The sequence below is a fragment of the Panthera leo genome, chromosome A1, assembly GCF_018350215.1.
Source record: "Panthera leo isolate Ple1 chromosome A1, P.leo_Ple1_pat1.1, whole genome shotgun sequence".
In the NCBI taxonomy this organism is placed as follows: Eukaryota; Metazoa; Chordata; class Mammalia; order Carnivora; family Felidae; genus Panthera; species Panthera leo.
The window spans coordinates 186,547,671-186,573,085 of NC_056679.1; the positions used below are offsets into that span (position 1 = coordinate 186,547,671).

The window sequence follows — 25,415 nt, forward strand, 5'->3', positions numbered from 1 at the left end:
ATTTGAGGATACTGCTGAGGTGAATCACTCTTTAAGTCCTAGGGCTGTTATATTAAATGCCAATTTGCTATGTTGGTAATATTAGTCCTTTATTTTCTCCCTCATCTTAGAAGTAGTTTGTACTGTAAAATCATAGTTCTATAAAGATAATGTGGTTTGGAGAAAACTGCCCTTGAATTTGAAAATCAATTGAGTTTTTTCTCCAGTCAGAAAATTGCCCTATTATCTGTAATTGCACAATCCTTAGGAACTAAGGAAATAAATTTTAGTATTTGGTGTTTGTTTTGCTTTATGAAATTTTTGTGGATAGTTTGCTTTAATGTCACATACCAAAAAATATCCAAGTTCTAGATAGAAGAAGTACTAGTAAAAAAGCTGATTTGGATTGGAAGGATCAGTACCAGGTATCAGGTACACTGGACTTACCTGCTGCCAAATCAAAGGTATTAACCTTAGTTATGTTTGGACATTCAGGAAGCTTGTCTCAAGCTGGGTTGTAAATATTTAAAGTGCAAATATTACAGCTGCAGTTCCAGAGTCTGGAAGCAGTTTGCACAAATCACCTAAACACCCCACCATCTTGAAAATTGTTTCCTTTTGGCATTTATTGGTTTGAAATCAATGACGTGATTACCATTATGCTAGAAGAAGCACACAGCTCCTGTGTCTGTTAATAACCAATTGTGAAAGAAAGGGGCTTCCACATTTTCAAACAAATTGGTTTTACCCAATTTAGAAATCAAACTAGTAGCAAAGATGATCATTTAGGATTGAAATGCACAGATTCAGGTGATAGATTTATCCAGAATATACTTTTTTTTTTTTGCCAGCACAATGCCTTAATTTTTGGCAGTAGTACCTGAATTTGAATTATCTTGGGTGCAGGACTACACTCCCCAGTTCAGTACATTCAGAACTTATACATTACCTATTTTGTTTGACCCCTGAAGCATTTGAGAGTCTTAGTCCTTATTTAACTGCCAAATGTTTTAACCCAGGTGCTTGGTAGTATGAGACAGCCATTAAATCAGCTTCCTTCCTTTTCTACTCTGTTCAGACCCTCCAAGAAAAGGAATACTACTTTATCACATATTAAAGGTTGTGCCCATTATTTACTGAAGATAGACATTAAATGATTTACCCAATTCTTCATCCCACAGAGTGAGAACTTAGTAGCTTTTGCATAGCAAATGAACAATTGTTTTCTAACTTGAACTGAACCTAAAAGCTGCATATGGAAACTTAATTTTTAAACTGTAGATAATTTAAAAATAAAAATAAAAATTTTGCTTTAACTATAGGTATCACTAATCAGAGTAATGATGGCCAGTCATCATTAAACTAGTGTGCTAATTGTTTTGCAAGCATTTTTTCCAGTTCTTAGAACAACATAGAAAATACAAGTGGCATTATTTGCTTTTTTAGTGGAGTTAGGCTCTGGAGACATAGTAGGAAGTAGGCAATATTTGAACCCATCTGTGTTTGTTTTATTAGACCATGCTCAAGTGCAAGGTAGCAGGTTTATATTATTTATTGATGGGTAACAAATTACCCTAAAGCTTAGCAGCTTAAAAGAACAGACATTTATTGTCTCATAGTTTCTGAAGGTCAGAAATCACAAGTCAGTTAGATAAGTGATTCTGGCTCAGGGTTTCTCATGAGGTGTAGTCAGGCTATTGGTCAGGGCTGTGGTCTCATCTGAAGGTTCAGCTGGGTAAGGACCCATTTTTTAAATCTCGCTCAGAGTTGTGGCAGGTCTCAGTCCCTCATGGTGTTCCTATTTGACTTAGGGCCTCAGTTTCTTGGTCTGATGGAGGCCTCCTTCTCTTTCTCACCATGTTAGTCTCTGCACAAAACAGGTTGCAATGTATTGGAACCTGAAGAGGTGAAGGAGAAAGAGAGAGAGTACATTCAAGACAGAAGCTCCAGTCTTTTTATAACCTAATCTCATAAGTGACATCCTATAATTTCTGCTGTATTCTATATCTTAGAAGTGTATCACTAAGTCCAGCCCACACTCCAGGAGACAGAAATTAAGTTTCATCATTTGTGGGTAGCAATATCAAATTTGTGGACATTTCATTAAAATCACCAAAGCAAGCTAAGTCTCTATTCAGCTTAGAAACAAGAAAAGCAAACAAACAAACAAACAGATAAACAAAACTATACAGACATAAGGATACTGCCCTTAGTTTGGTTGAATTTGGGTCAAATCTTGATAATTATTTAGTTTTAAGTATGTCTCACATGTTCTATATTTCATCTTTGGTGTCAGCATTTAAAAAATTATGTTTAAGGAGTAATTTTTTTCTCAAACCAGGAATATAATCAATAGTTTAGAAAAGAGCAGATTTGCAACAATTTGGTCAAGGCTTTTGGCATTGCTCTAGATGTTTTCTGCGTATTATTTTTTAAGCTGGAAAGGTTTTATTCCATGTTAGAAGCTACAAATTTTAACTGCTTGGCCTGCACTAATGAAGTCACATTCAAGGTCTTATTTTTTTTTTATTTTTATTTTTTTGAAACACAAAGAGAGATAGAGCATGAGCACAGGAGGGGCTAAGAGAGAGGGGACACAGAATCTGACGCAGGTTCCAGGCTCTGAGCTGTCAGTACAGAGCCTGATGTGGGGCTCGAACTCATGGACCGCGAGATCATGATCTGAGCCAAAGGTGGATGCTCAACCTACTGAGCCACCCAGGCTCCCCTCAAGGTCTTATTTGTATGAATTAATTTGCATTGGTATTTAGAGGCCAAACAAAGAGAATGAACCATTCACTTCATTCACATAGGTACAACTTTGACCAAACTGATAGTCTGATATGGATGGACAGTAGCTTCAATTGTATGCAAATGCATTAACTTTCTTTTTTAAAAAAATTCTCAAGAATTTCACTGCATCAAAAAACCAAATGATTTATGTTTAATTGTAAGAATGTCACACACACACACACAGACATACACACAACACACACATTTACTCTATCGAATAAAAATGATCTTTTGAAATGATCTTTCAAGGTCCCCTTGTTTTTATTTCTACTCTACAGGAAATAAAATTGCTAGTTTTGGGTAGTCCCTAATAATTTAAATCCAAATAAATTATTTGGAGTTCTCCTTAAATTTAACCAAATTTCAAATTCGAAATCATCTAAAACAGTGACTCAAAGTGTAATCTATAAGACCACTGGGTGGTTGCTGAGACCCTTTCAGAGTGTTCTGAAGGTTAAAGCTCACTTCATAGTAATACTAAGCCTTTATCTGCATTTTTCACTTTCATTATTTCAAAATGTACAGTCATGTTTTCAAAAGACTCACATTATCACAACCACTGAATGCAGAAGCAACGTTGAGAATCCAGCTGTCTTGTTAAGCCAGCCAAAAAGAAATTTACAAAAATATAAACAATGCCAGTCTTCTCAATAAGTTTTTGTATTTTGTAAAATATAGCTACTATTCATAAAAATGACATTTATGTTAACATGAAAATGGGATCATTATTGTTATAAATGAATTAATGGATAGATATTTTTAAATATCTGTTTTAATTTCTAAGATAGTGTGTATCAGTGGGTGTAAACCACATAAACAAAAGCTTTTGGGAGTTCTTAATAATTTTTTGAGTATAAAGGAGTTCTAAAACCAAAAATTGGGGGATTTCTGTTTTAGAACAACTTTATTTTTTAGGTATAGAAACAGAGTTCTAAAGAATGTATGATTTGTCCAAAATTCTACAACTTGTATATAGCAGCACTGGGATAGGAACCTAGGTAGGTCTCTTGATTTAGGTTATGCCATATGGCTGAGCCCATAATATTTATAAAACCAGTTGGAGATTCTCTGAAGCAAGGCCCAGCTGTGAGCATGAATTTTATCTTGGAAATGAAGGTGTATATACCATTCTATGAAGAAAAAATGTTTGTTTTCCTGTTTCTACAGAACCTAGTGCTCTCCATTAGCTTTGAGTAATTAACAATCTGCCCCAAACTGTGGATTAAAACAGAAACCATTTATTATTGCTTAGGAAGCTACAGGTTGGCCGAGAGGCTCAGAACCAGGCCCACACATGCTTGGGGCTGGCTGTCTGACTGCTGTGATGGGGTGAGTGGACACATGTCCCTGCTTCTCCACAGGCTATCCAAGCCTTTCACAGGGTGGCAGCAGGATTCCAAAAGAAAGGGGAGTGGGGAGCTGCCAAACCTTCACTAGCCCAAGCTCACAACTTGGCTCAGTGTTACTTCTTTGATTAAAACAAGTGTCAAGGGCAGCTCAGATTCAAGGTGTAGGGAAAGATTCTACCTCTTCTTGGGAGGAACTGCAAAGTCACACCGCATAAAGGCATTGATACAGTAAGAGGGATGATTACAGACATATTTCTGTACTATTACAGAATAATTTGAAAATATGGCCTTGAATAAGTAGTATGAGGTAATAAATAGAGTTACTGAGGAGTTGGACCCTAGTGTTAAAGGGGATTTAGTTCAATTCCCATTTCTGACCTTTGGGCAAGACGTTTAACCTCTTCAAATTGTTGTTTCTTCCTCTGTGAGCTGGGAATAGTAACAATTTCTGCTTCAAAAGGATTAAATGAGATAATGCTTGTGAAGAACATGGCATCACACAGAAAATGATTTAAAATGTTAGCTAGTAGCAACTTTAAAAATCCCTTGCGTTAGATCACCTTGATGAATTCTTCCTGATTCCCCCAAACAGAATAGCAATGCCATGTTTAACTATGCATGTATATTTGCATGAGCAGCTAGCATTCTGTCAGCCCCCAGGCCTCCCTCCTGCTGTTCACATAAGCCCCTCACCAAACACAATTTGGGTCCATCTTAGTAAATGTAATAAATGTCTGGTATTTGCCACCTTTCCAGTACAAGCCATGGATACCAATTTGAAGAATGTAGGCTCGCTGTTTAAATGAGACTTCATATTTGAGTATAGGGTATGAATTCCTTACCAGATCATTTAATAAATATCCTGAGAATTAACACAGGATGTTACACAAGCAAAGAAGGGTCAGTCATATATGGAGTTTAAGGGCAGAATGAAGATGTTCTTATTAGTCAAGACACATGCTAATGGTCTGTTTCACTGGCCAGCCAGATATTTAGACTAAAAATTCCTGTACAAGAGCATCTTGCCTAATATCTTTAAATGTGTGAGTCCTCAGCTGACCCCTGTCACAGTGAAGGTGTACCAAAGAATGAGTTAAGATGGAGAGACCAGACCACTTCCAACATCAGTAAGCGAGCTCTTCACTTTCTCTGCCACCCCTTATGAGAAAGCAGGTGGGTTGGTGTAACACTTGATGGCATTTTATTGCACAGCTGTGCATATCTCCTAGGCCATTTGGTTGGCCTTGTTAATTTAAGTATCTTCGCTCACTCTTGAGCTAACAAACTCTTCCATGGGACTAAATCCCCTTGTCACCAGGGAGCATTATTCCATTTGCACAGCAGGTATTGGCTGCCTCTGGAGGCTATTGTGGCAATTTGGCTTCCAAAATCCATCAGCCCAGAGAAAGTCATTATCAGAGGGCCGTGTGGCCACTCCAAGGATACTGTTGTTCACCTAAGAATGACAACATATATTAAAAGTCAGCAACACCAACAAAAGTTTCTTTTGACACAATGGCCTTTGCTTCAACTTTTATGGACTGGTACCAATGGTACCGCCTTTCTTTTAGTGACTCGAAGGCTACTGCATGGGAATTCCACATCCCAAGTCACTAATGATCTCAGGTTTGCAGTCTCACCATCTTACAATTCAGCAAGTAGCATCTGCTCATCATTCCACCTTCGGGAGTGGGATCTGGTGAACTACAACGAAAGGGTTAGTGTGTTGACCATTCAGTACAGCCACGCTCACATGACTCCCTCCCTTATTAAGACCTGCATTAAGGAGGAGACAGGCACAGAATTATCAGGCTTGGTTCTTCACCCTCCGGGGTGGTCTGGTGGCTGAGACCAACACATCCACAAACGCTCTGATGCAAAACTGTCTATAACAGCTATGTTAGTAGAAATTAAAACAGTGCTGTGAAAACATCAGGAAAGAAAGACAGGAAGTTCCCAACTAAGGGAAAATGAGACAGTGTCTTGGAAAGTTGAGATGGGCCCTGAAATTGTACAGAAATTTGATATCAGTGGGAAAAATGTTTCAGTTAGCTTGAACCAAGGCCTGGAGGTCAAAGGATTACGAAAGGAAGTAGAAGGGTAGAAATGAGAGCTTTGGAAGAGGAAGAAGTGCAATAGAAGATGAGGCTGAGAAGCAGATAGAAGCCCCGTGATAAGAGTTTTGAATGCCTGAGTGAAGAATTTGCTTTTAAGTCTGGACCTGTTGAAAAGGCCATAAAGAATCTTTTCATATTTTTGTTTTCCATTTTTTAATGCTTTCCTAAGGCATAGAAATGGCACACCAGCCGGTTTTTAAATGAAGTGTAATAGCATCATGTGTAGCACAGATTAGAAGAAGGCAGGAAACTTGAAGCCTGTTGACTAGTATGTTGAAGAATATAAACAAAAGATGCAGAGATCTGATGCCAGAGTGGACTGTTCTTAATCCTAAGTATTCAAATAAAACTGGTGTGAATACAAATGAGCAGAAACCCTTCAGACCTGGCTCCATCTTTCTGTTCTATGCTGTTGGTGATTGTAGACCATAGATTAATGAAGAGAACCAAACCCCTGGGTAGAGACGGCATCGGAAACATCTCCTCTAGTCCCTTATAAGAGAGGCAGAGCTGGGAGAAAATATTTTAATTTTGGAGCTTGTAAAACCTTTGTTCAGAAGAAACATTGTTCTTCTCTTGGTCAGGCTAGATACCAGCATCCCTTTGCTGATTCCCATGGCAAGGGAAATGACTTTCGCTCTGCAACACTCTCCTGGCTATGAAGAGGTTAGTCCATGGGTAAACACCATCCCCCCACCTGGAAGTTTATTAGAACTACAGAATCTCAGGCTCTACCCACTTAATCCTAGTTCACACTGCATTTTAACAAGATTTCCAGGTGATTTTTATGCACGTGAAATTTGAGCAGCACTAACAGTTCTCTGCCTCTTCTATGTTACTTCAGGACTTAGGGCTAATGCATAGGGAAAAAAAAGCAGGGTTGGGTAGTGGGGAAGAATGCTTGTAACCATAACCCAGTCTGGTTTATATGGTTCTAGACAGAACCGTGTAAAGAGTTTAAGGCAGTCGCTGACACATAAGGACTTTGAAATGGCAGCTATTATTGTTGTGGTTGTGGTTATTATTGTTTATATTATTAATTGGTTTATTTTACCTGTATCATCAGCTTAATTGCTTGAGCTCTGCAAACTTAAGGAAGCTTAAGAAACACATTAAGGAGTTAAACTTGCAGGAACAGCCACCAGAGCACTCTGCTTCCATACAGAGAAAACAAATAGTGAATATTGCATTGAAATCCAAAAAGGGAAATCATCTTTAGAGCACAAAATCTAACATTTTACTTGATTATGATCAATTTCCCCTCCTCTTACATAAGATTTGAATTTGAAAATGCTAATAACACAAAAAATGGGTTATCTGTGATGTAGGATGAATGCTGGGCCATGACTTGATGGTGTCCTTACTAAGATGCCACTTGGTAATCAAGTCTGACCCACCCTAGGCAGATTATTTTGAGCTCTCAAGGCCTAGAAATGATTTGACAGCAGAACATTAGTGTCTAGCAGTCCATCTAAAGAGCAGAGTGAAGAATAAGATGCAATTAAGGAGTCAGAGCAATCACTCAGAGTGTCTTTGGAATGCTTTCATTGCTGAATTTAAAGAGTTGTGGCTGACAAGCGAGTCTCTCTCCTTCTTGGAAAATCCCCATAACTAATTGGCATTGACTGTTCTCAGTCTTGCACTTTTGCAAACATACAGGACTGTGTGGCGTGTAGTCCATTCTGATTGTGGACTGATAGACTTCTGATTGTGGTCACTGAGTTAGTCATGAGACAAAGGCCTGCTTTCCTGTTGCACATTAGGTCCTGCTGCTTCCCCAAAACGTTTGTCTGCTTTAAAAGGCAATTTGACCTGGTTGTTATTGAAAATGTTTTTCTTCTCTTCTGGAAGTATTTTTGGAGGAAAAAACAAAAAGGTTAATCCACTAAAGAGCAAGACATAGCTCCAAGGGACTATGTGCCTTTTCCAGTACTTATCTGGTTTGGGGGGAACCTAACTAAAGCACCCTAAAATGTGTGACTAACTCTAGCATTTTATGGAATTATTGCATTGGATGGATATTTTTTATATCCTAAAAAAATGTCTCTGGTCAAATAGGTACGGAGAATGCCAGGGGTAAGTAATATTAAGCAAATTCTTTATTGAGGAATTATCTAAACTTTACTGTGTTAAATGTTTGTGACTACAAGAGGGGCCTGAAATGCACAGTTACTCCCAAATACATTTACTTAGAACCCTTTTCCATGAAGCACATTACAGGATTAGTGTTGCTCAGAATGTAACTTAAGTTTTAATAATAGTTACTTATATACCGATAACAGTAACCACATAAAAATTTAAATACTAATAGAGCGACATGCTAAAATTTTTACAGTGAGGTTTTCAATTCAGAAAAGCTTGTGGAGTGCTGTGATAGACACATAAGAGGGCATGAAATTCGAGATAAGATAGTTCCTAAAAAAATTGAAACCATCCATGACTAGAGTGGATTGTCCCAATAACACTAGCCCTTAATCCTCAAACATCAACAATTGGTTGTGATGACCAAGAATTAGCAGTTTAAAGCAACTACTATGTTACAGTTGCTATGTTGGCTACAATGGGAGACAGAAAATAATTACCCTACAACATTTAACAGTCCGATTGGAGAACACAGTTTAAATAAACAACAAGAGAACAATAGGTCTCTTTAATTTCTCACTAGGAAAAAAAAATGGTGGCATTTATAATCCATTTCTTCTAAATGTTCTCATCAGCCCTCACTGTTTAATATCTTGGTATAGGTTCATATTTCTTGCACAGTAAAAATATTTCATCTGAAATGAAATATTTACTTAGTAGATAACAAAATAGACAAGTAGACTGACACTAAAGAGAGAAAAAAACTTTTTTAAATGCCATGTTATGTAATAAGATAATGTCACAATTGTGAGAACACATTCATTTATTATGTGAATGTGTTTAACGTGATAATTTTGCTCCTTAGATCTCATGTAGTACATATTTTTATCAGTATATGACAGTATATCTGTCATTCACATACATAGATTTTTAAATGTATTTGTTTATCTGTCCTGATCAGAAACTTTAACATTTTGTACAATTTTAATTCCTTCAGGTAGATTCCAGTGAAGTTATATTTTGGTTTATTTATAGTCCATCTGAGTTTATGTGGGTTATGTTTTTAATGATAATAATACAATATAATTTAATGACTCAGTTTCTGGAATCCCATGAATAAAATATAAAAGATGAATTTAATTTGCAAGACATTAATGAGAAGTTTCAGTGCATCTCCTCCTGATATCTTTTAAAAGATATCTAATTATTTCTCACTCATTATTGTTATGAAAGCTGTAAAAGTCAGGTCATACATATTTGCATATGTTTTCTTTTATTTTTAATCACTTTGAGACACTGTTAAATATTCCTTCAGAGAAGTTTTTTTTTTTTTTTTAAAGAAGAGGAAGAAAAAGAAAAATAAATAAAACTAGGCCTGCTTTCAGTTTATCCTACACAGTATATTGAGCTGGATTTGGAACTTGACCATCCTGGCACAGTCATAAACTGTTGGTCTTTGGTCTTTAGAAATCGGTGATGCAAGAGCATACATTTGCTTTCCATTGGCAGCATTCCATACTCGGTTAACCCAAAATGAAGTCAAGAGGATCGCAGTTTTTAAGATCAGCAGTAACTAAGAAGTATTACAAATATGCTGCTCCATTATGTCAGATTCCAAAATGTTTGACATCAAAATAAACTTCCAATGTTTCATTTTCGATTTACAAACACACCAGAGGGTGTGTCATTGGACACCCAAGTTTCTCATTGTGTAAATGTGTTCAAGTGTTCATAAAATAGAAGCCAGGTGACATGCAACGAAATATGAGTTTTTAATTCATTTAAAATAATTATTATTTGAAAAGAAACTATTAGCTAACCTTTTTGAGCATTATCTATCAGGTACTGCTCTAAGCATTTTGTAAGTAACAACTCGCTTTTCCTGCATAACAACTCTATGAGGTAGCTTTTATTGTTGTTATTGTTTATTGTTACAATTTACAGATTAAGAAATGAAGAACAGAGAAAGGTTAAGCAATTTGCTGAGCTATTACATAAGGGTAAATACATAATAAAGAACCTTTGGATTTTTCTTAAGGGCTGTGTTATCTTTGGGTGGCTTTTTTTTATTCACTCAGAAGATATTTATGTAATACAACTATGTGCCAGGTACTATATTAGGAGCAAGAAACAGAGGTATAGACATGATGAATACCTCCACAATGCCAAGCATCTGGATAAGCAACCATCACCCAAATCCACACATGTGTTAAATAAATATTTTACTAATTCAACAATATATCCCAAGTGCCTCTCCTCTGCCAGGAATTATCTAGTAAACACATGTCAGATAGCTGGCATTTTGACAAAAATCTATATTTCATGATAATATTTCTACTTATTAAACAACTGTGAGGCATTGCCTATATAATTATTGAAATGCCATAGATATTCCGATGCCTCTGCCCACAGAGAGCTTCTGTGAGAAGATTTGTAGCAGTGGACGAGAGAAGATAAAAACTGAGGAAAGGAAGCTGGAGAACCAGAAACACACTCTTTACTAATTTAGACTTAGTTCTTATTGAAAATGTAAGAGTTGACTTTACTCCCATTCTCGTTTGAAAATGGCAGCATTTGACAATTTTTTTCCCCTAGAAAACGATGGCCTTCTTGTTTCATAAATACCTTCTTTCATGTTTATGTACCACAAATCCAATTTACAGTGTCATGAGCTGAGCTGAAGCTGGAAGGAAGCTCAATCAACTGAGCCAGGTGCCCTCTTTTGTTATTTAACGCTGGTTTGGCCAAGATGGGATTGTCATTGATTAAATAATTTCATGACTGAGAGCTGTGTGCAAATAACCAATGAGAAACGGGATTATATTCGAGATGAAGTCCTGGACTATGAGGATTCCCATGGCCATATTAAGAAAGTTGCAATCACAGATAAAAGCACTTGTTGTTTGGGACAGACACCTCAGTTCTTAGGATTAGATAGAGAATATTAATGGGGCAGACTAATGGAGAAAGAGAAGAATATTTTTACTGTGCCTTTCACTTTGTACCTGGACTCCCCTTCTTAAAATTATGAATAATTTGCTTTTAAATCAAAGTTTCATGCAAAGAAAGACATTCTCTAACAAAATAAGTGGCTTTAAATGATAACATGCTAAGAAAAATGTTGGTGGTGTATAATCTATTAAATATCCACAATTTTTTTTAAGTAGGCTCCATGCCCAATGTGGGGCTTGAACTCACCACCATGAGATCAAGAGTCAGATACTCTACCCACTGAGCCAGCCAGGCACCCTGACGATTGTGATTACAATGTACTTTATGATGTTTGCAAGTAAACAGGCCTTTTTGAAAATCATTAGCTATTATCTAAAGGCCTATAGTTATGGAACCAGAAGTTCAAGTTCTCATTGACTCTTTACAAAAATCTGTATTTCTGCATCAGATAAAGATGGTTGCTCTTATGAGTAAAGAAGAATGCAGACTTCTAGAAAAGTTAAGACATTGTGTGAGCTGTGCTATGGTTGATGTAGATTCTTGAATTGAGAGCACTGTAATTCTTTGAAAAATAATCCATTTCTACTCTTGGAAATTTGACTTGCTTTCTTTGGAAGAAATGTGATTTAATGAAAATTATCAGAGCTAAGAATGAAAGGACTGATATTCTAGTCCTGTATAACACTAACTAGTCACATGTCAAAAAGCAAAAAGAACTTAAGTCACATGTCAAAAAGAATTTAAGCAACCTTTTTAACTAGTTTTTTATTTTTGGGTTTATTTTTTATTTTTTGTTTGTGTTTTGTTTTTGTTTGTTTTGTTTTGCTTTTTGCTTTAAATTGGGGAGCAATATCTGACCTGCCTACTTCTTAGACTTGTAAAAATTCAGCTCTCTGGATGCAAAAGTTCTTTTAAGAAATATGATATACAAATACAATTTATGCTCTGCAGGTGAGATATTGGGGTGGGTGTGTTTGTAAAATATTAAGATTTAATGGAGTTCATTGCATGCTTCTCTGTATAGTTCTGTTAATAATCTAATAGGTGTTGGGGCGCCTGGGTGGTTCAGTCGGTTAAGCGGCCGACTTCGGCTCGGGTCATGATCTCGCGGTCCGTGAGTTTGAGCCCCGTGTCGGGCTCTGTGCTGACAGCTCAGAGCCTGGAGCCTGTTTCGGATTCTGTGTCTCCCTCTCTCTGACCCTCCCCCATTCATGCTCTGTCTCTTTGTCTCAAAAATAAATAAATAAACATTAAAAAAAATTAAAAAAATAATAATAATCTAATAGGTGTTTATTCATTGCAGTTAGACATATGCTTACTCACCAAGATATGTGTGCTTATTCTATTCTGCCTCGTGGATTGAAAGTATCATTATAACAGAGGACTTGTTTTTATTATACAGACTTCTATCCCCAGCAACTGTACACTCATGAGCATAGTAGGTGCTCAAGAAATAATTATTGAGAAAGTGGAAACAAACCTCCTAAATGCACTGTGCCTTTTATAGTGCACATAATACATTTGTATTTACTTTTAAAACTATTAGAATTACTCCTGTTTGGGGTTATTTGGTCAGGGGTAGCTTTTTGGAATTTAGATATGCTGCAAAATCAAATTTGGAGATCATGTCTATGAATATTTAAAAAATGATGACTCAATTCCTTATAATCTCTTCTGACTTGAAACCCAAATATATTGTAATTCAAAACTTTTATATGGGGGGGGTTGATAGCATTCAATACTGCACTGATAAGTTAAATGATATTTACTTTCTCTTTCGTTTTCTATTAGAGTACCATCCAGGGTCATGTAATAATGTGATAGTGTTTTAGAAAATGAGTGCAAATTAGAACTATATGCTACCTCTTACTTGCAAGCTGTTAATTTTGCTAAACCTTCATCGCCTCATGTGGGCCTAATTATACTCCCCTCATGAGACTGTTGTGGAAAGTAAATGTGGTAATATACTTCAGGTGCTTAGCGTGATACCTAACACATAATAGCCTTTAGCTGTGGCTGTTATCATTAATATAGTTCATCTTGTAAACAAGTACTCTTTGTTTTATTTGTTTTTTATTTTGTGTATCTGTGTGTGTGTGTGTGTATGTGCTTCCTTTTACAGATGGATATACCACCGATGACATTGAGTTTTACTGGCGTGGGGATGATAACGCAGTAACAGGAGTGACAAAGATTGAACTTCCACAGTTCTCTATCGTGGATTACAAACTTATCACCAAGAAGGTTGTTTTTTCCACAGGTGTGTATCAGGGAAGAGGGTTAAGGCAAAAGGGGCTTCAGCATATTTTGTCAAAAGCATTCACTTATATCACAACTGGGTCCCAGGAAAAGATGACTGGAAGATTTGGATCTGCTGCAAACCTCCAGTTCCCCATCAAAGGGCCCATTGCTCATTTGGGGTCCATGCAGCTATTTCCCAGAAGGCACCCCCACAAAGCTGAGAGGGTTACCTCTGTGCCTCTCATCTACCAAAGACTGGACTAATTGTCGGAGACAGAATACAGAAAGAGAATGACGTTGGTCAGAGTTGTTTGCCCGAGCTTTATACAACTTACAGAACTGATCCTACTCTTGAAAAATACAGGGAAGAGACGGTTCACTCACGCCTGACCGATGAAATTCTCTAGAGGCAATAGAATAGAATTCCACATTATCCTCAAAGGTTAAAAATTTCTTTATGGAGCCTTACCTCCTGTTTTAGAGCTAAAAGCCCTTCCAGATGTTGAGATTATCCTGATGCTTTCACCATTCTTACTCTTCTAGCATTGAGGTTTTTGGTTGTCAAACTTGGTTTCACCAGCACAGAATTTTAGCAAAAAAGGTTAGGAAAGTAATACTTTGCTGCATAAGGGAAAAAAACATTAAGGGGAAAAACAGTAAACCCACAGGAATATTTCTTTTTTATGTTTTTCTTATTGGAATGAATTCCCCAGGCACAAAAAGAGCTAGTACTGTAACTATACATTTTTAATTACCCTTCTGCCTTTCCCTGCAAACTACTTCAAGTAAGAGTTGTATGACTTCGTAAGAATATAACGTAGCCTTAGCTTTAAAAAACAAACAACAGAAACTTTTCCTAAATTGGAGGTCCCTGAATCCCTGAGACACTAGAAATGAGTTCATATCTAAAATATTCTTACTTTAATATTACAACACTTAACTTGAGCCCAAGAAGGCTAGGCAAGACTTTCTTTCAATTATTAATAATGTCACCCCTAACACACACGATTCATCAATGTGACTTTTTGACATTCTACCACGATGTTCAGTTACATATTTTGTTTAAAGAGTAATTTCCTGGATCATCACAATCAAAGGATTTAGCCTCAGGAATATGATCCTTTAGTTTTATCTCCCAAAAATATTCTTTGGAAACACTGATTCTCCACCTTTGGATGAGTCAGGCACCCCTTTAGAACTTTGAAGGAATCAGTGGAATTAGCAAACATATATAATCCATACATGTGAAAACCTTCACACAATTTTAGGGAGTTGCTGTATACCTGAAGCTTGCCATTGATCCCAGATGTGCAGTGAATTCTGGGGCTTGTGAAGAGATTTCTAAAATATGATCAGAGTGTACAGCCTTATTTCTTATATAAAAAAATAAAAACAAAACATCTTACAGGATGGTCTTGTTGAGGAACAACTGAGGGGGAACAAAGGGACTGTACCAAACTGTCTTGTTTTCATAGTTGTAGAGAATGAGTATCCTTGATCCAGTGCAGGAGCCTGAGCAGGGAAGAGCTGGAATTCTTTTAATTACTCATGACTATGGGTGTACTCAACACCAAGTAACTTTTGCTAATTAAAAGACCAGTGTTCCTATACTACTTTTTCAGGAGCAAGTGCCCTTCATCAGGAGCTAAAGTTGAATTTAGGGAAGATTTACAAACTTATTTATGGGCCTTGAAAGAAAAGTATCCTATAAATATTGATTGATAATTATGATATTCTAAAATTGCCTTTCTAGGTTCCTATCCCAGATTGTCCCTCAGCTTTAAGCTTAAGAGAAACATTGGTTACTTTATTCTGCAAACATACATGCCTTCCATCCTGATCACTATCCTCTCCTGGGTCTCCTTCTGGATTAATTATGATGCATCAGCTGCAAGAGTGGCATTAGGTAGGCCATTTTCTAACTGCCTGTGGGGCTTGACTCTGTGTGTGCACACGTGTATGCATGTGTGTGTATGCGCATGCATGTTCATTCATACACTTTTCTTAGCCTGGTATTTGTAATGCATGATAAGACTGGGCTATGCACATTACAAGAATTTGGCTGTGAAACTTTGGGTTATCTGATTCAGCATTAAATCAATTAAATACAAATTAAAACTCTTTCATGTCAAAATTAGCTAACCATATAGCAGTTGGTAATGAAATTAGTCCTGTCAATTTTTTTATTTTTATTGACGCATAGTTTGTGTAGTATCACTTGATAATTTTTCAATTTGCATACTGTGCTTCCTTATCTGGAAAGAGCTCCCTTCCATCTTTTTTTTTTTTTTTTTTTTTTTTTTCTGAGCAGGAGACAAGGAAGTATATTATGTAACTAACAGATAAGCAAAAAGACTTCTAAAGTCTTATTAAGATTTTGGAGTAGCAGGATAGAGGGCAGAAGACAACAAAGTAAGATGGCTGGGAACTCATCCATAGCATCGTTTATCTTATGCTTGATTTTTTTTCTATATGATGCCAGAGGAAGAGAATATATTATATTTCATGAACATTTTTATGTTACTAACTCCAGATAATAGTAAAGTATGATTATTTTACACAATTTTTATTATTTTGAGTTCTGACTAATCCCTTTAAAATGTTGGACTGTTACCTTCTCCACCATGAGATCTCAATTCAATCATCACTTCCTGAGAGAAGTCATTCATTTTTTTCATTCAACAAGTATTTGTTGAACACCTACTATGTGCCAAACATGCTAGATGCTGGAGATAAAGTAGTTCCCTTCTGGAAGTTTTGTGCTAGCAGTAAAAGGACAATAAATTTATTTTACTTATAATGTGAACTAGGTAATACAGTACGTCTATAGAGGGAATAAGCAAGGTGAGGGCAGTTGGGTATGCCAGGAGGAACAGTTTATAATAATCATTGTAAAGTTCATCCAGAAATTATTAATGGAACAAAAACTTCATGAAGATAAAGAGTCACTTAAATGTCTGGATGGGAATATTCTAGCCTATTACAAATACCCTGAGGTAGGAAAGTGCCAAGGATATTAATGAGGTAGCCAGTGAGGTGAATGCGAGAGTGAGTTCAGGAGTCAAGATGATGTTGGGGACAAGGGACTAAAAGATTATGAAGCAGTTCCAGAACCATGATAAAGACCTTGCTTTTATTCTGAGTGAAATTTCAGAGCCATCAAGGAAAGAAGTGACATGATTTGATTTCAGATTGAAAGGGATAAATTTGACTGCTGTGTTGAGATTAGATTGTGGTGGTTCAAGGATGGAAGGGAGAAGTAATGACCTCCTGGACTGAGTCCAGTCCTCTGTGATAACTTCTCTTAAAATACAGAGAACTTCCCTTTGTAGACCAACTGTAGTTATAATTTATATTTATTTGGTTTGTGATGTCCTTTTTCTTCATGGTACTGAAAGAAACATTGAAGAAAGGTCCATATATAATTTTGCTTCCATTATATCTGTGATATCTTACACAATGAATGGTGTTCAGTAAATATTTGCTGAATAAAGTAATGAATGGAATTTGTAAATATCTTATTATTCCAAAGTGAAAATCTACTGTTAATTTTATAATTTTATGTCATTACAGGAAAAATAAATAATTCACTTTTTAAAAGAAATTTGTAAAACATCTTTTGATAGAGTAATTTATTACTTGGTCAGAGATATCTTAAAATGAGATTGAGATGGATAGCAAAATTAGCATTGTCAGTTTTATAATATACGTGTACAGGGTAATCTGCAGTTGAAATAATGAAATGAAAAGTGAAACTGGGAAATGTTTTAAATGACTGATATTATAGAGAAAATACGAAAACTCTAAGACACCTAGACCTAAAGCAAGAACAGTTTTTCTGGCCATGCTCAGAATCAGATGCACAGATTTATTTTTTCTGAAGTTGTTTTATGAGCATGTAGAAAAACAAGACAAAAATTATGATCTTTATAGAGAGATAAAATTAAATCAGAAGACTTACATTCCCAAAATATCATAGAAATGAAACTTTTGGGATGTGTTATTGGGTAGTGGTTAAGGACACAGCTTTCTGAGTCGGAGAGACGGCCATTCAAATGTTGATTAAACAACTTCTCATCTGTGTGATCTTGATCTCTGGGCTGTTTTCACATCACTATTTTGCTACAAATGTGGACCTTATCACACTCAGGACTCTGGACTCCCAGTGCTTTTGTCCGGCATATGTTTTTTATCCCTCCAATTATAGAGGGAAACTACTCTTCACTGTTGAAGATGACCACTCAGTGAGATGAACAATTATAACCTGAGCCAGTATGCCATTTCCCATAAAGAATCTCATAATGCTTCCAGGTTACTTATCTGTGCATTACATGCCTCGTTGACCAATCCAGAAACATGAGGGCTAGATACCTGCTCCTCTGCTACCCGTCATCTCCAGCTTCCAAATTTTTATAATCATTTGCCCATACCATCCGTATAATGCAGTCACTGATTTCAATACTATTTTGATTATTTTGATTCATTTCCTCTTTATCACTTAGATTATTCTGAAAAACTATTAGCTGGTATTCCATTTTCCTGTCTTGTATCTTTTCCCTCTGTCCTTCACACTACTACAAGAATGATTGTCCTAAACACAATTTGTCCCTATGTCTCCCTGCTTGAAGCTGGTCAGTGGCCCCACCTCACCTTCATTTTAAGTTCAGACTCCCCATTAGGGCCTGTATATACAGCTCTGCATTATGCAGCCTTACTTAATTTTCACTCTCCTCACCATGCTTACTGTCATATCCTATAATGTACCCACATTGACTTTCTTGAGATGCTTTTGATGGACTGTGTACTTTCAACCCCCCCTCAAAGCACTCTTTATAAAAGCTCTCTCTACCTTCACTTTTGACCTCCAGTCCTTTGTTACTTGGGTATCTCCCACTCATCCTTCAGTACTCAGCTCCACAGTCTCCATTTCCTGACCTCTCTCCTGCTGCATCACAAGGCTCAGCCAGAGTCTTCTCCGTATCCTTGATGCTCACCCTACACACGTGTCTACCATGACATTTAATTTACATCTCTAGCCTACCACTAGATATATAACTATAAATATATAAATATAAATAAAGGAAATGCTTCAAAATGATTAATGTTACTATGAATTAATGATTTAAATGTGTCTCCAGGGCCTATCACAGGGCAGGTATGTACCATTAAGCTATTTTGTGGCATGTATGAATGAGTAAAAGAGCACAATTAGCCTTTCCAAATATGATGAAATCAGCAAGGAAACAGGAACATTACTAATCTAACTCTTGTCATTTTTTTCAGGAATTACAACTGTCCTTACAATGACTACGATCAATACCCACTTGCGGGAGACTCTCCCTAAAATCCCCTATGTGAAGGCCATTGACATGTACCTGATGGGGTGCTTTGTCTTTGTTTTCATGGCCCTTCTGGAATATGCTTTGGTCAACTACATCTTTTTTGGGAGGGGACCCCAACGCCAAAAGAAAGCAGCTGAGAAAGCTGCTAGTGCCAACAATGAGAAGATGCGCCTGGATGTCAACAAGGTAAATTCAGAGGGCAAGCCCTCCTTGATTCTTAAACTCGTAGAAGAATGCCAGCAATATAGGCTAATGGCCTTGTTTAACAAATGAGGAAACCAAGGCCCAGGGAAGAGAATGGGTAATTTTTCCAAAATCACAATGTTAATTAGTGATGGAGGCACAATTATGGCCAAAACTTATGTTACATTTGGATGCCCTTTACCTTAACACTAGGGTTGCCCAAACCATAGTCATCGGAGAACTACCTTTGTGAATTTTTTCATATATGAGTATAATATGTACTATTTTATACCTTATGTGCATTTACTCACTTTAAGTTTTTTAAAAACGAAATTTTGTATCACTTAAATCAGTATTACTTGCCGGATGATAATCTTAAGTAATAAACATAAAACTATTGAAATGAATTCTAGGCTACACTAGATGAAGACTCTGGGCCTGAGCCTGTTCTCTTTGATTTAAAAGGGAGATAGACAAGTGCAGAGATATATTAAAGATCCACCAGCAATAAATGAAGGCTTTCTCTTTGAAGTCATCAGAAGGATAAAAAGAGAAGTGGAGGGTAAAAAAAAAAAATAATTTTCTCCTTAAGTGACAGATAATTACTTAATGCCTTGCACATGTACCACTTAAAGTCACTGAAGCATGTGACTGTAAGAGACCACCATCTTGCTTGTTACACATAATCAAAGAACAATTTCCATGTGGTTGTAAATGCTATTTAATCTATAAGGCAATGATTCTCAACCTTGGGTGCCCAATCGAATGACTGGGAGAGCATTAACAAATACTGAAGCCTGGATTCCTTTCCCAGAAATTCTTATTTGAATGTGCTGGAGTATGCCTGGGTATCATAATTTTTAAAATATTCTTCAAACGTTTTGCTGATTTGCAGCCAAGATTTAGAATCTTCATTTAGAGGTTTTTGACAGCAGTCCCAATGGATCCAACCCTCTTCACTACCCAAGTGTTACTTCACCTGGCTTCCTCTATCAAACTTTCTGCATTAAACAGAATATTTATATATGTATTTTCCCATAGCCCAAATTTAAATCCTTCAATATAGACCAAAAAACAAGGCCTTATTTTAATATCTGCCATAAACAGTGTTTATAAAGTAGTGCATAGTGTTGAATTTAATAAATAGCTCATAGTAATGAAACTAGGAAAACAGTAATACTTTTAAACTATCTGGTATTATTAACCAGATCAATCATTATTTAATTGACACTTTAATATTTCTGACTTCAATTGAATTCCAAGGATAGCACATCACAAATAATCTCTACAGTTAAGTTTTATTTGGAGCAAACCCAATGAAAGCTTTAACTCACTAATGTTTTCAAATATCCATAGGTCTCTTTCTCTCTCTCTCTCTCGCTCTCGCTCTCACTCTCTCTGTCTCTTTTGGACTATTCTCTAATCAAAGGCCCTTCTTTGCCGGGAGTTGATATTTGTAAAGATGCAAATTTTAAGTATGGCCCTTGATGGCTAATGACCCATGGGTCTAGAAAATTGTCAATTTCTTTACAGTGCCTGATGTTTCACTTATTAGAATCCGTCAATAGGTTCTCTCTCAGGCTGTGAAAGAAAAGAATGCTTTTAAAAACCATTTTATGATTTTTATGATATAGTAGCTTCAGTTAAATAAATAAGTTAATAAATAACACTATCTCATAGGACTGCAATTTGAACTGAATCTAAATCAATTGCCCTAATGAAAAGCTGACCTAATAAGATAACATCTGATCCTTTTTACTTTCATCTACCCTATTTTTTTTCATGCCAGTTTGCATTTAAATGATGAATTTAAGAGCCAGAGAGTGGCAGTTTTATAGCAAACTGAACCTGGAGAGCTTCAGAGAGTTTTAAGTTCAATGTACTGAGCTGGAGGTAGAAAATGGCTCACTGAGCGAGTACCCCACAGTGGCTGAAGTTGGACCCACAATTCAGAGCATAGAATATCAGAGAACAAAAATGATATCAGAGTTCTTTGAGTACAGTGGTTCTTTTTTTTAATTTTTTTATGTTTATTAATTTTGAGAGAGAGAGACAGACAGAGCATGAGCGGGGTAGGGGCAGAGAGAGAGGGAAATACAGAATCTGAAGCAAGCTTCAGGCTCTGAGCAGTCAGCATAGATCCCAATGCAGAGCTCGAATCCACAAACCATAAGATCATGACCTGAACCAAAGTTGGATGCTTAACTGACTGAGCCACCCAGGTGCCCTTAGTGCAATGGTTCTTAAAACTCAGGCAGTTTTTCCCCCAGAGGATCTTTGGCAATGTCTGTAGATATTTTTTGGATTGTCAAAACCGGGAGGTGGGGATTAGCACTGGTATCTAGTGAATAGAGGCCAAGAATGCTGGCAAACATCTTTCTGCTCAGTGAACAGCCTCCTCCTAACAGAGAACTATCTAGTCCCAAATGTCGATATTGCTGAGCTTAAAAACCCTAGTCTAATCCAATCCTCTAGTTTCAAACACAAGAAACTGAAGCCCAGTAAAAATATAAGATGCTTGTTCTATTCTTACAGTTCTTTAAAAAAAATTTTTTTAATGTTTGTTTATTTTTGAGACAGAGAGAGAGAGAAAGAGAGCGAGGGGGGGAGAGGTAGAGAGAAATAGAGACACAGAATCTGAAGCAGGGTCCAGGCTCTGAGCTGTCAGCACAGAGTCCAGTGTGGGGCTCAAACTCACAAACCTTGAGATCACGACCTGAGCCAAAGACAGACACTTTACTGACTGAGCCACCTAAGTGCTCTGTGTTCTTATAGCTCTTAAACACAAGTGGTTTCTCCACCTTCTTTAATCAAAATGTGTAATATCAAGACATCATAAGTTCTAATTTACCATGACAGTTCTAAACCTGATTTTGGAGTCAGTTTCAGTATTTACTGTCTATTTACAGTTGTGTGACAACAGGTAATAAATAAGCAAGAAACTGGCCCTTCAGTTTCTTCATCTATAAAATGGGGTTAATTCTTCTCTGATAGGCTATTACGAAGATTATTTGTGATAATGTAAAGAGAGGATGGATAACATAGTCCTTAATACATGTTAAACACTCAGTAAGTGGTAAATACTAATAAAATACTAAAATATTATAAGTGATAGGAATTATTACTCTTTAAAGTAAATTTATAGCTTCCAGTTGTATCACCAATGCTTGTTCATGTATTTTACACTGTAAATACAGAGCATATAGGGTCCAATCCCATTCCTAAAAGATGATACTATCTATAGAGTTTAAGTCAATGCAAGGAAATCATTTTTCAACAGGTATTAGCTGTAAAATCTATGGCAAACCAACTACAAACTTTATCATTTATCAGGCCTGAATACTTAGAGGCATCTTGATTTGATTAAAACAAAAAAAGTGACCATCCTACATTTCAGACTCCCGTGGTTTTTTTTTCAACCTAACATGAAAGGTTGGAGGAGATCTACATAGGGCTCTGATTGCACATCACTTTCTTTTGTGTTGGCATCATGAATAATGCCACTCTATTTCTTATCAAGAATGTCCATTCTTTTCAACTGTAATTTTACTTTTTTATTTTTTTTCATTTCTTTCTTTCTTTTTTTTCCCAAAGCTGGGGAACATATAATCAACTAAGTATTGTTGGATGCTCTGGAAAAATCAGTCACTAGGAGAGGGATTGACCTTTTCAGCTTCCATTGAAGGTTTCCTAGAGAAAGAAGCAGCATGGCAGATCATCTAAAGTGATTTTTAAATTGTGCTCTGTCCTGAGGTCAGGGAGGGATGAAAATGGGAAGCCTAGGCAGGTGGGAGCCCACCGTTACCTCAATGACATATGTCCACATTTTTCCACTCTCTTCTCTGTATTGGTTTCCTGCAGTTTTTAATTTAATAAGAGTATATACAGCTCTTAGAACAATTCTTTCCTGCCATTTAATTCATTTAATTGATGTAAAAACTAAGGCTCTTAAGGAGAGTAAAATATCCAAGGTTGCATAACAAAGCTAACACAATTTCTGAGACTTGATCTCATCTGGATTTTCCAGTTTGTATCTAATGTACATTCTGCTATGCTAACAATTACAAAAAATATTTAACAGTTCATTCTACATTATTCCATATATTCAATTCAGTTGACTTCACTGGGGGAGGTGGGGGGGAAACACCTGTTTGCACATGAGAGTTCATAGTCCACAAGTACTATCATGGACATTGTCTCCATGTAACAATTTAAGTTGTAAAATACAAAGAATTTTAAATAAACCTCAGACCAGCAAGAGGGTTACTGAATATGTTTCCCAAGTGTCTTATGGAGTTTTTAATTAAAAAAAAAATATATATATATATATATATAAATCTAGTGTTAGGAGAGTGCTTCTTATTTATCCCTTTGCATTCTTCTATTTGTGTGTTTGTGTATGTGTATGTGTGTATATGTGTTTCCTTATAGAATTTGCTCTTGATTAATTTCCCTTACTTTTCTTACGTTCTCTTCAAGTTTTCAACTCTCTTTTCTTCCCTTTAAGCTTTATGTTGTTCATTGTTTATTTTGTTGCCAATAAGTGTGTGTGTGTGTGTGTGTGTGTGTGTGTGTGTGTGTGTATATATATATATATATATATATAACTAAATTCTAATATATATAGATATGTATATATATAGATATGTATATATATTAGAATTTAGTTACTCCTGCCTTTTCACCACCTTGACTTTTACATATCTAAAAAGCCTCCAATGTCTTTATTGCATTAAGAGACCCACAACTACCAATTTTCCAAATAAAACTGTGCCCAGAAGATCTCCATTTGGGGAACATTCTTTATCCTGCATTTATGGGTGTTGTGAGTCTCTGTGTTGCCTTTATCCATTGTGCCTAATTTTTTTTTGTTATGCAAAGCCACTAAAATCTTTTAAATCTATTTATTTCCAGTGGTTGGAATTATATATATATTTTAATGATACATTAAAAAAATACAACTAATTCAAAATCCTCTCTGTTAACATCGGTCTTTCTAAAGACCAGTAGCATTTATCTATATCCAATTTACTTTAACCACAAATCCTAATCTAGTGGCATCAGTCTACTTAATTAGCACATTCTCTACTTTGTCTTCCAGATTTTTTATAAAGATATTAAACAAAATGGGACCCAATATCGATCCTTGTGGGACCCAACTGGAAACCTCTCCCCAACTAGACGGACTACCAATTACGATTTCTCTCTGTATACGGTTAGATAGCCAGTTTTTAATCCATTTATTTGTATTTCTGTTGGGGCCAATTTGTTTAGCTGTTCCCTGTAAAATAATGTATGGGGTCTTTGCAGATAACCTATGGACTTATATCCACAGAGACTTGGAAATAAGTTAAATGTTTTCATGAAACCCTAATGGGGTTTTCCGGTTTCTTCTTTTTTTAATATAACTGTGATGAGCCTAAGCTTCATTGTTCCACTCAGTCATTATTATTGTGCTAGAGAGAGAAACCAAGTACATCATATTTTGAGATTCATTTTCATTTGTATTGAGAAGATAGAATGTCATTATATACTATGTCATTTCTTAGTTTTCTTGTTGTGTTTATTTGGATGAATGGAATAGGTAGTGAATTATACATTCCTTCTATTAGTTGGATCAGAATTTAGGAGCCTATATTTTCTGTCCTAGATTATTAATTTATGTCTGGGAATGTTATGTTTGCATCAAGTCCTTGTTGCTTTATTGTTACGTATTTTACAAATAACTATTACCTTGGTGGATTCAGCACTATTTTAATGATAAATAAAAGGTAATACCTGAGGTTGTTCCTTACAATTCTTGACTTAAATGAACTCTAAAGAAAACATTTTTTTGGCTAATACTTAAAGTTCAGTTTTTGAATCCTCATGTGTTTGCATTATTAATTGGCAAATTGTCATTCATACTGCCCTCTACATTGGAGGAGGAGGAGGAGGAGAAGAATTGTCACCATTCTACTTTATCATCTACAACCTGTCCAACTCTTTTTTTTTTTTTTTTGATTTCTGTTTCCTGGTGAGGCAGTGAATGACAATGAATGCTCCTGAATCTTTCCTATGAGGACTTGATGCTTGATGAGCTGTTACTGTATCTTCTGAGTATCATGTTCTTCCCTAATTTTACTGTTCTGACCCCAGGTTCCTTAATTCCAAATTATTATTGCCTTTGGGGTGGGAGAAAGGTATGGTTTATCTATTAAATTGCTACTCTGTTTTATTTTAAGCTTCCTTTTAACTTCATTACTTGTTGTGTTGTACACAGAACAGAGTTTGATAAATGGTATTAGGTAGATTCCAGGAGAAGAAATATTTGGAATTTTTCCATCACTAATTTAGTCCAATCCCCTAAACATCCAACCCCTACCATGTGTGTTGTC

The 25,415-nt window shown here is 36.2% G+C and overlaps 1 protein-coding gene across 5 annotated transcripts in view; it reads left to right on the forward strand.

The window, feature by feature from the left end:
* Positions 1 to 25,415, forward strand: part of GABRB2 (gamma-aminobutyric acid type A receptor subunit beta2) — a 233,118-nt gene that overhangs the window by 177,557 nt on the left and 30,146 nt on the right. For 2 of the 5 annotated variants that reach the window (XM_042907410.1, XM_042907411.1), the window contains exons 7-9: positions 13,395 to 13,532; positions 15,267 to 15,419; positions 18,797 to 19,041. In XM_042907410.1, the coding sequence (XP_042763344.1) occupies positions 13,395 to 13,532; positions 15,267 to 15,419; positions 18,797 to 19,041 (536 nt within the window). Of the gene's footprint in view, positions 1 to 13,394; positions 13,533 to 15,266; positions 15,420 to 18,796; positions 19,042 to 24,139; positions 24,267 to 25,415 lie in introns of those variants that run through there. The other 3 variants (XM_042907414.1, XM_042907413.1, XM_042907412.1) reach the window with 3 other exon arrangements.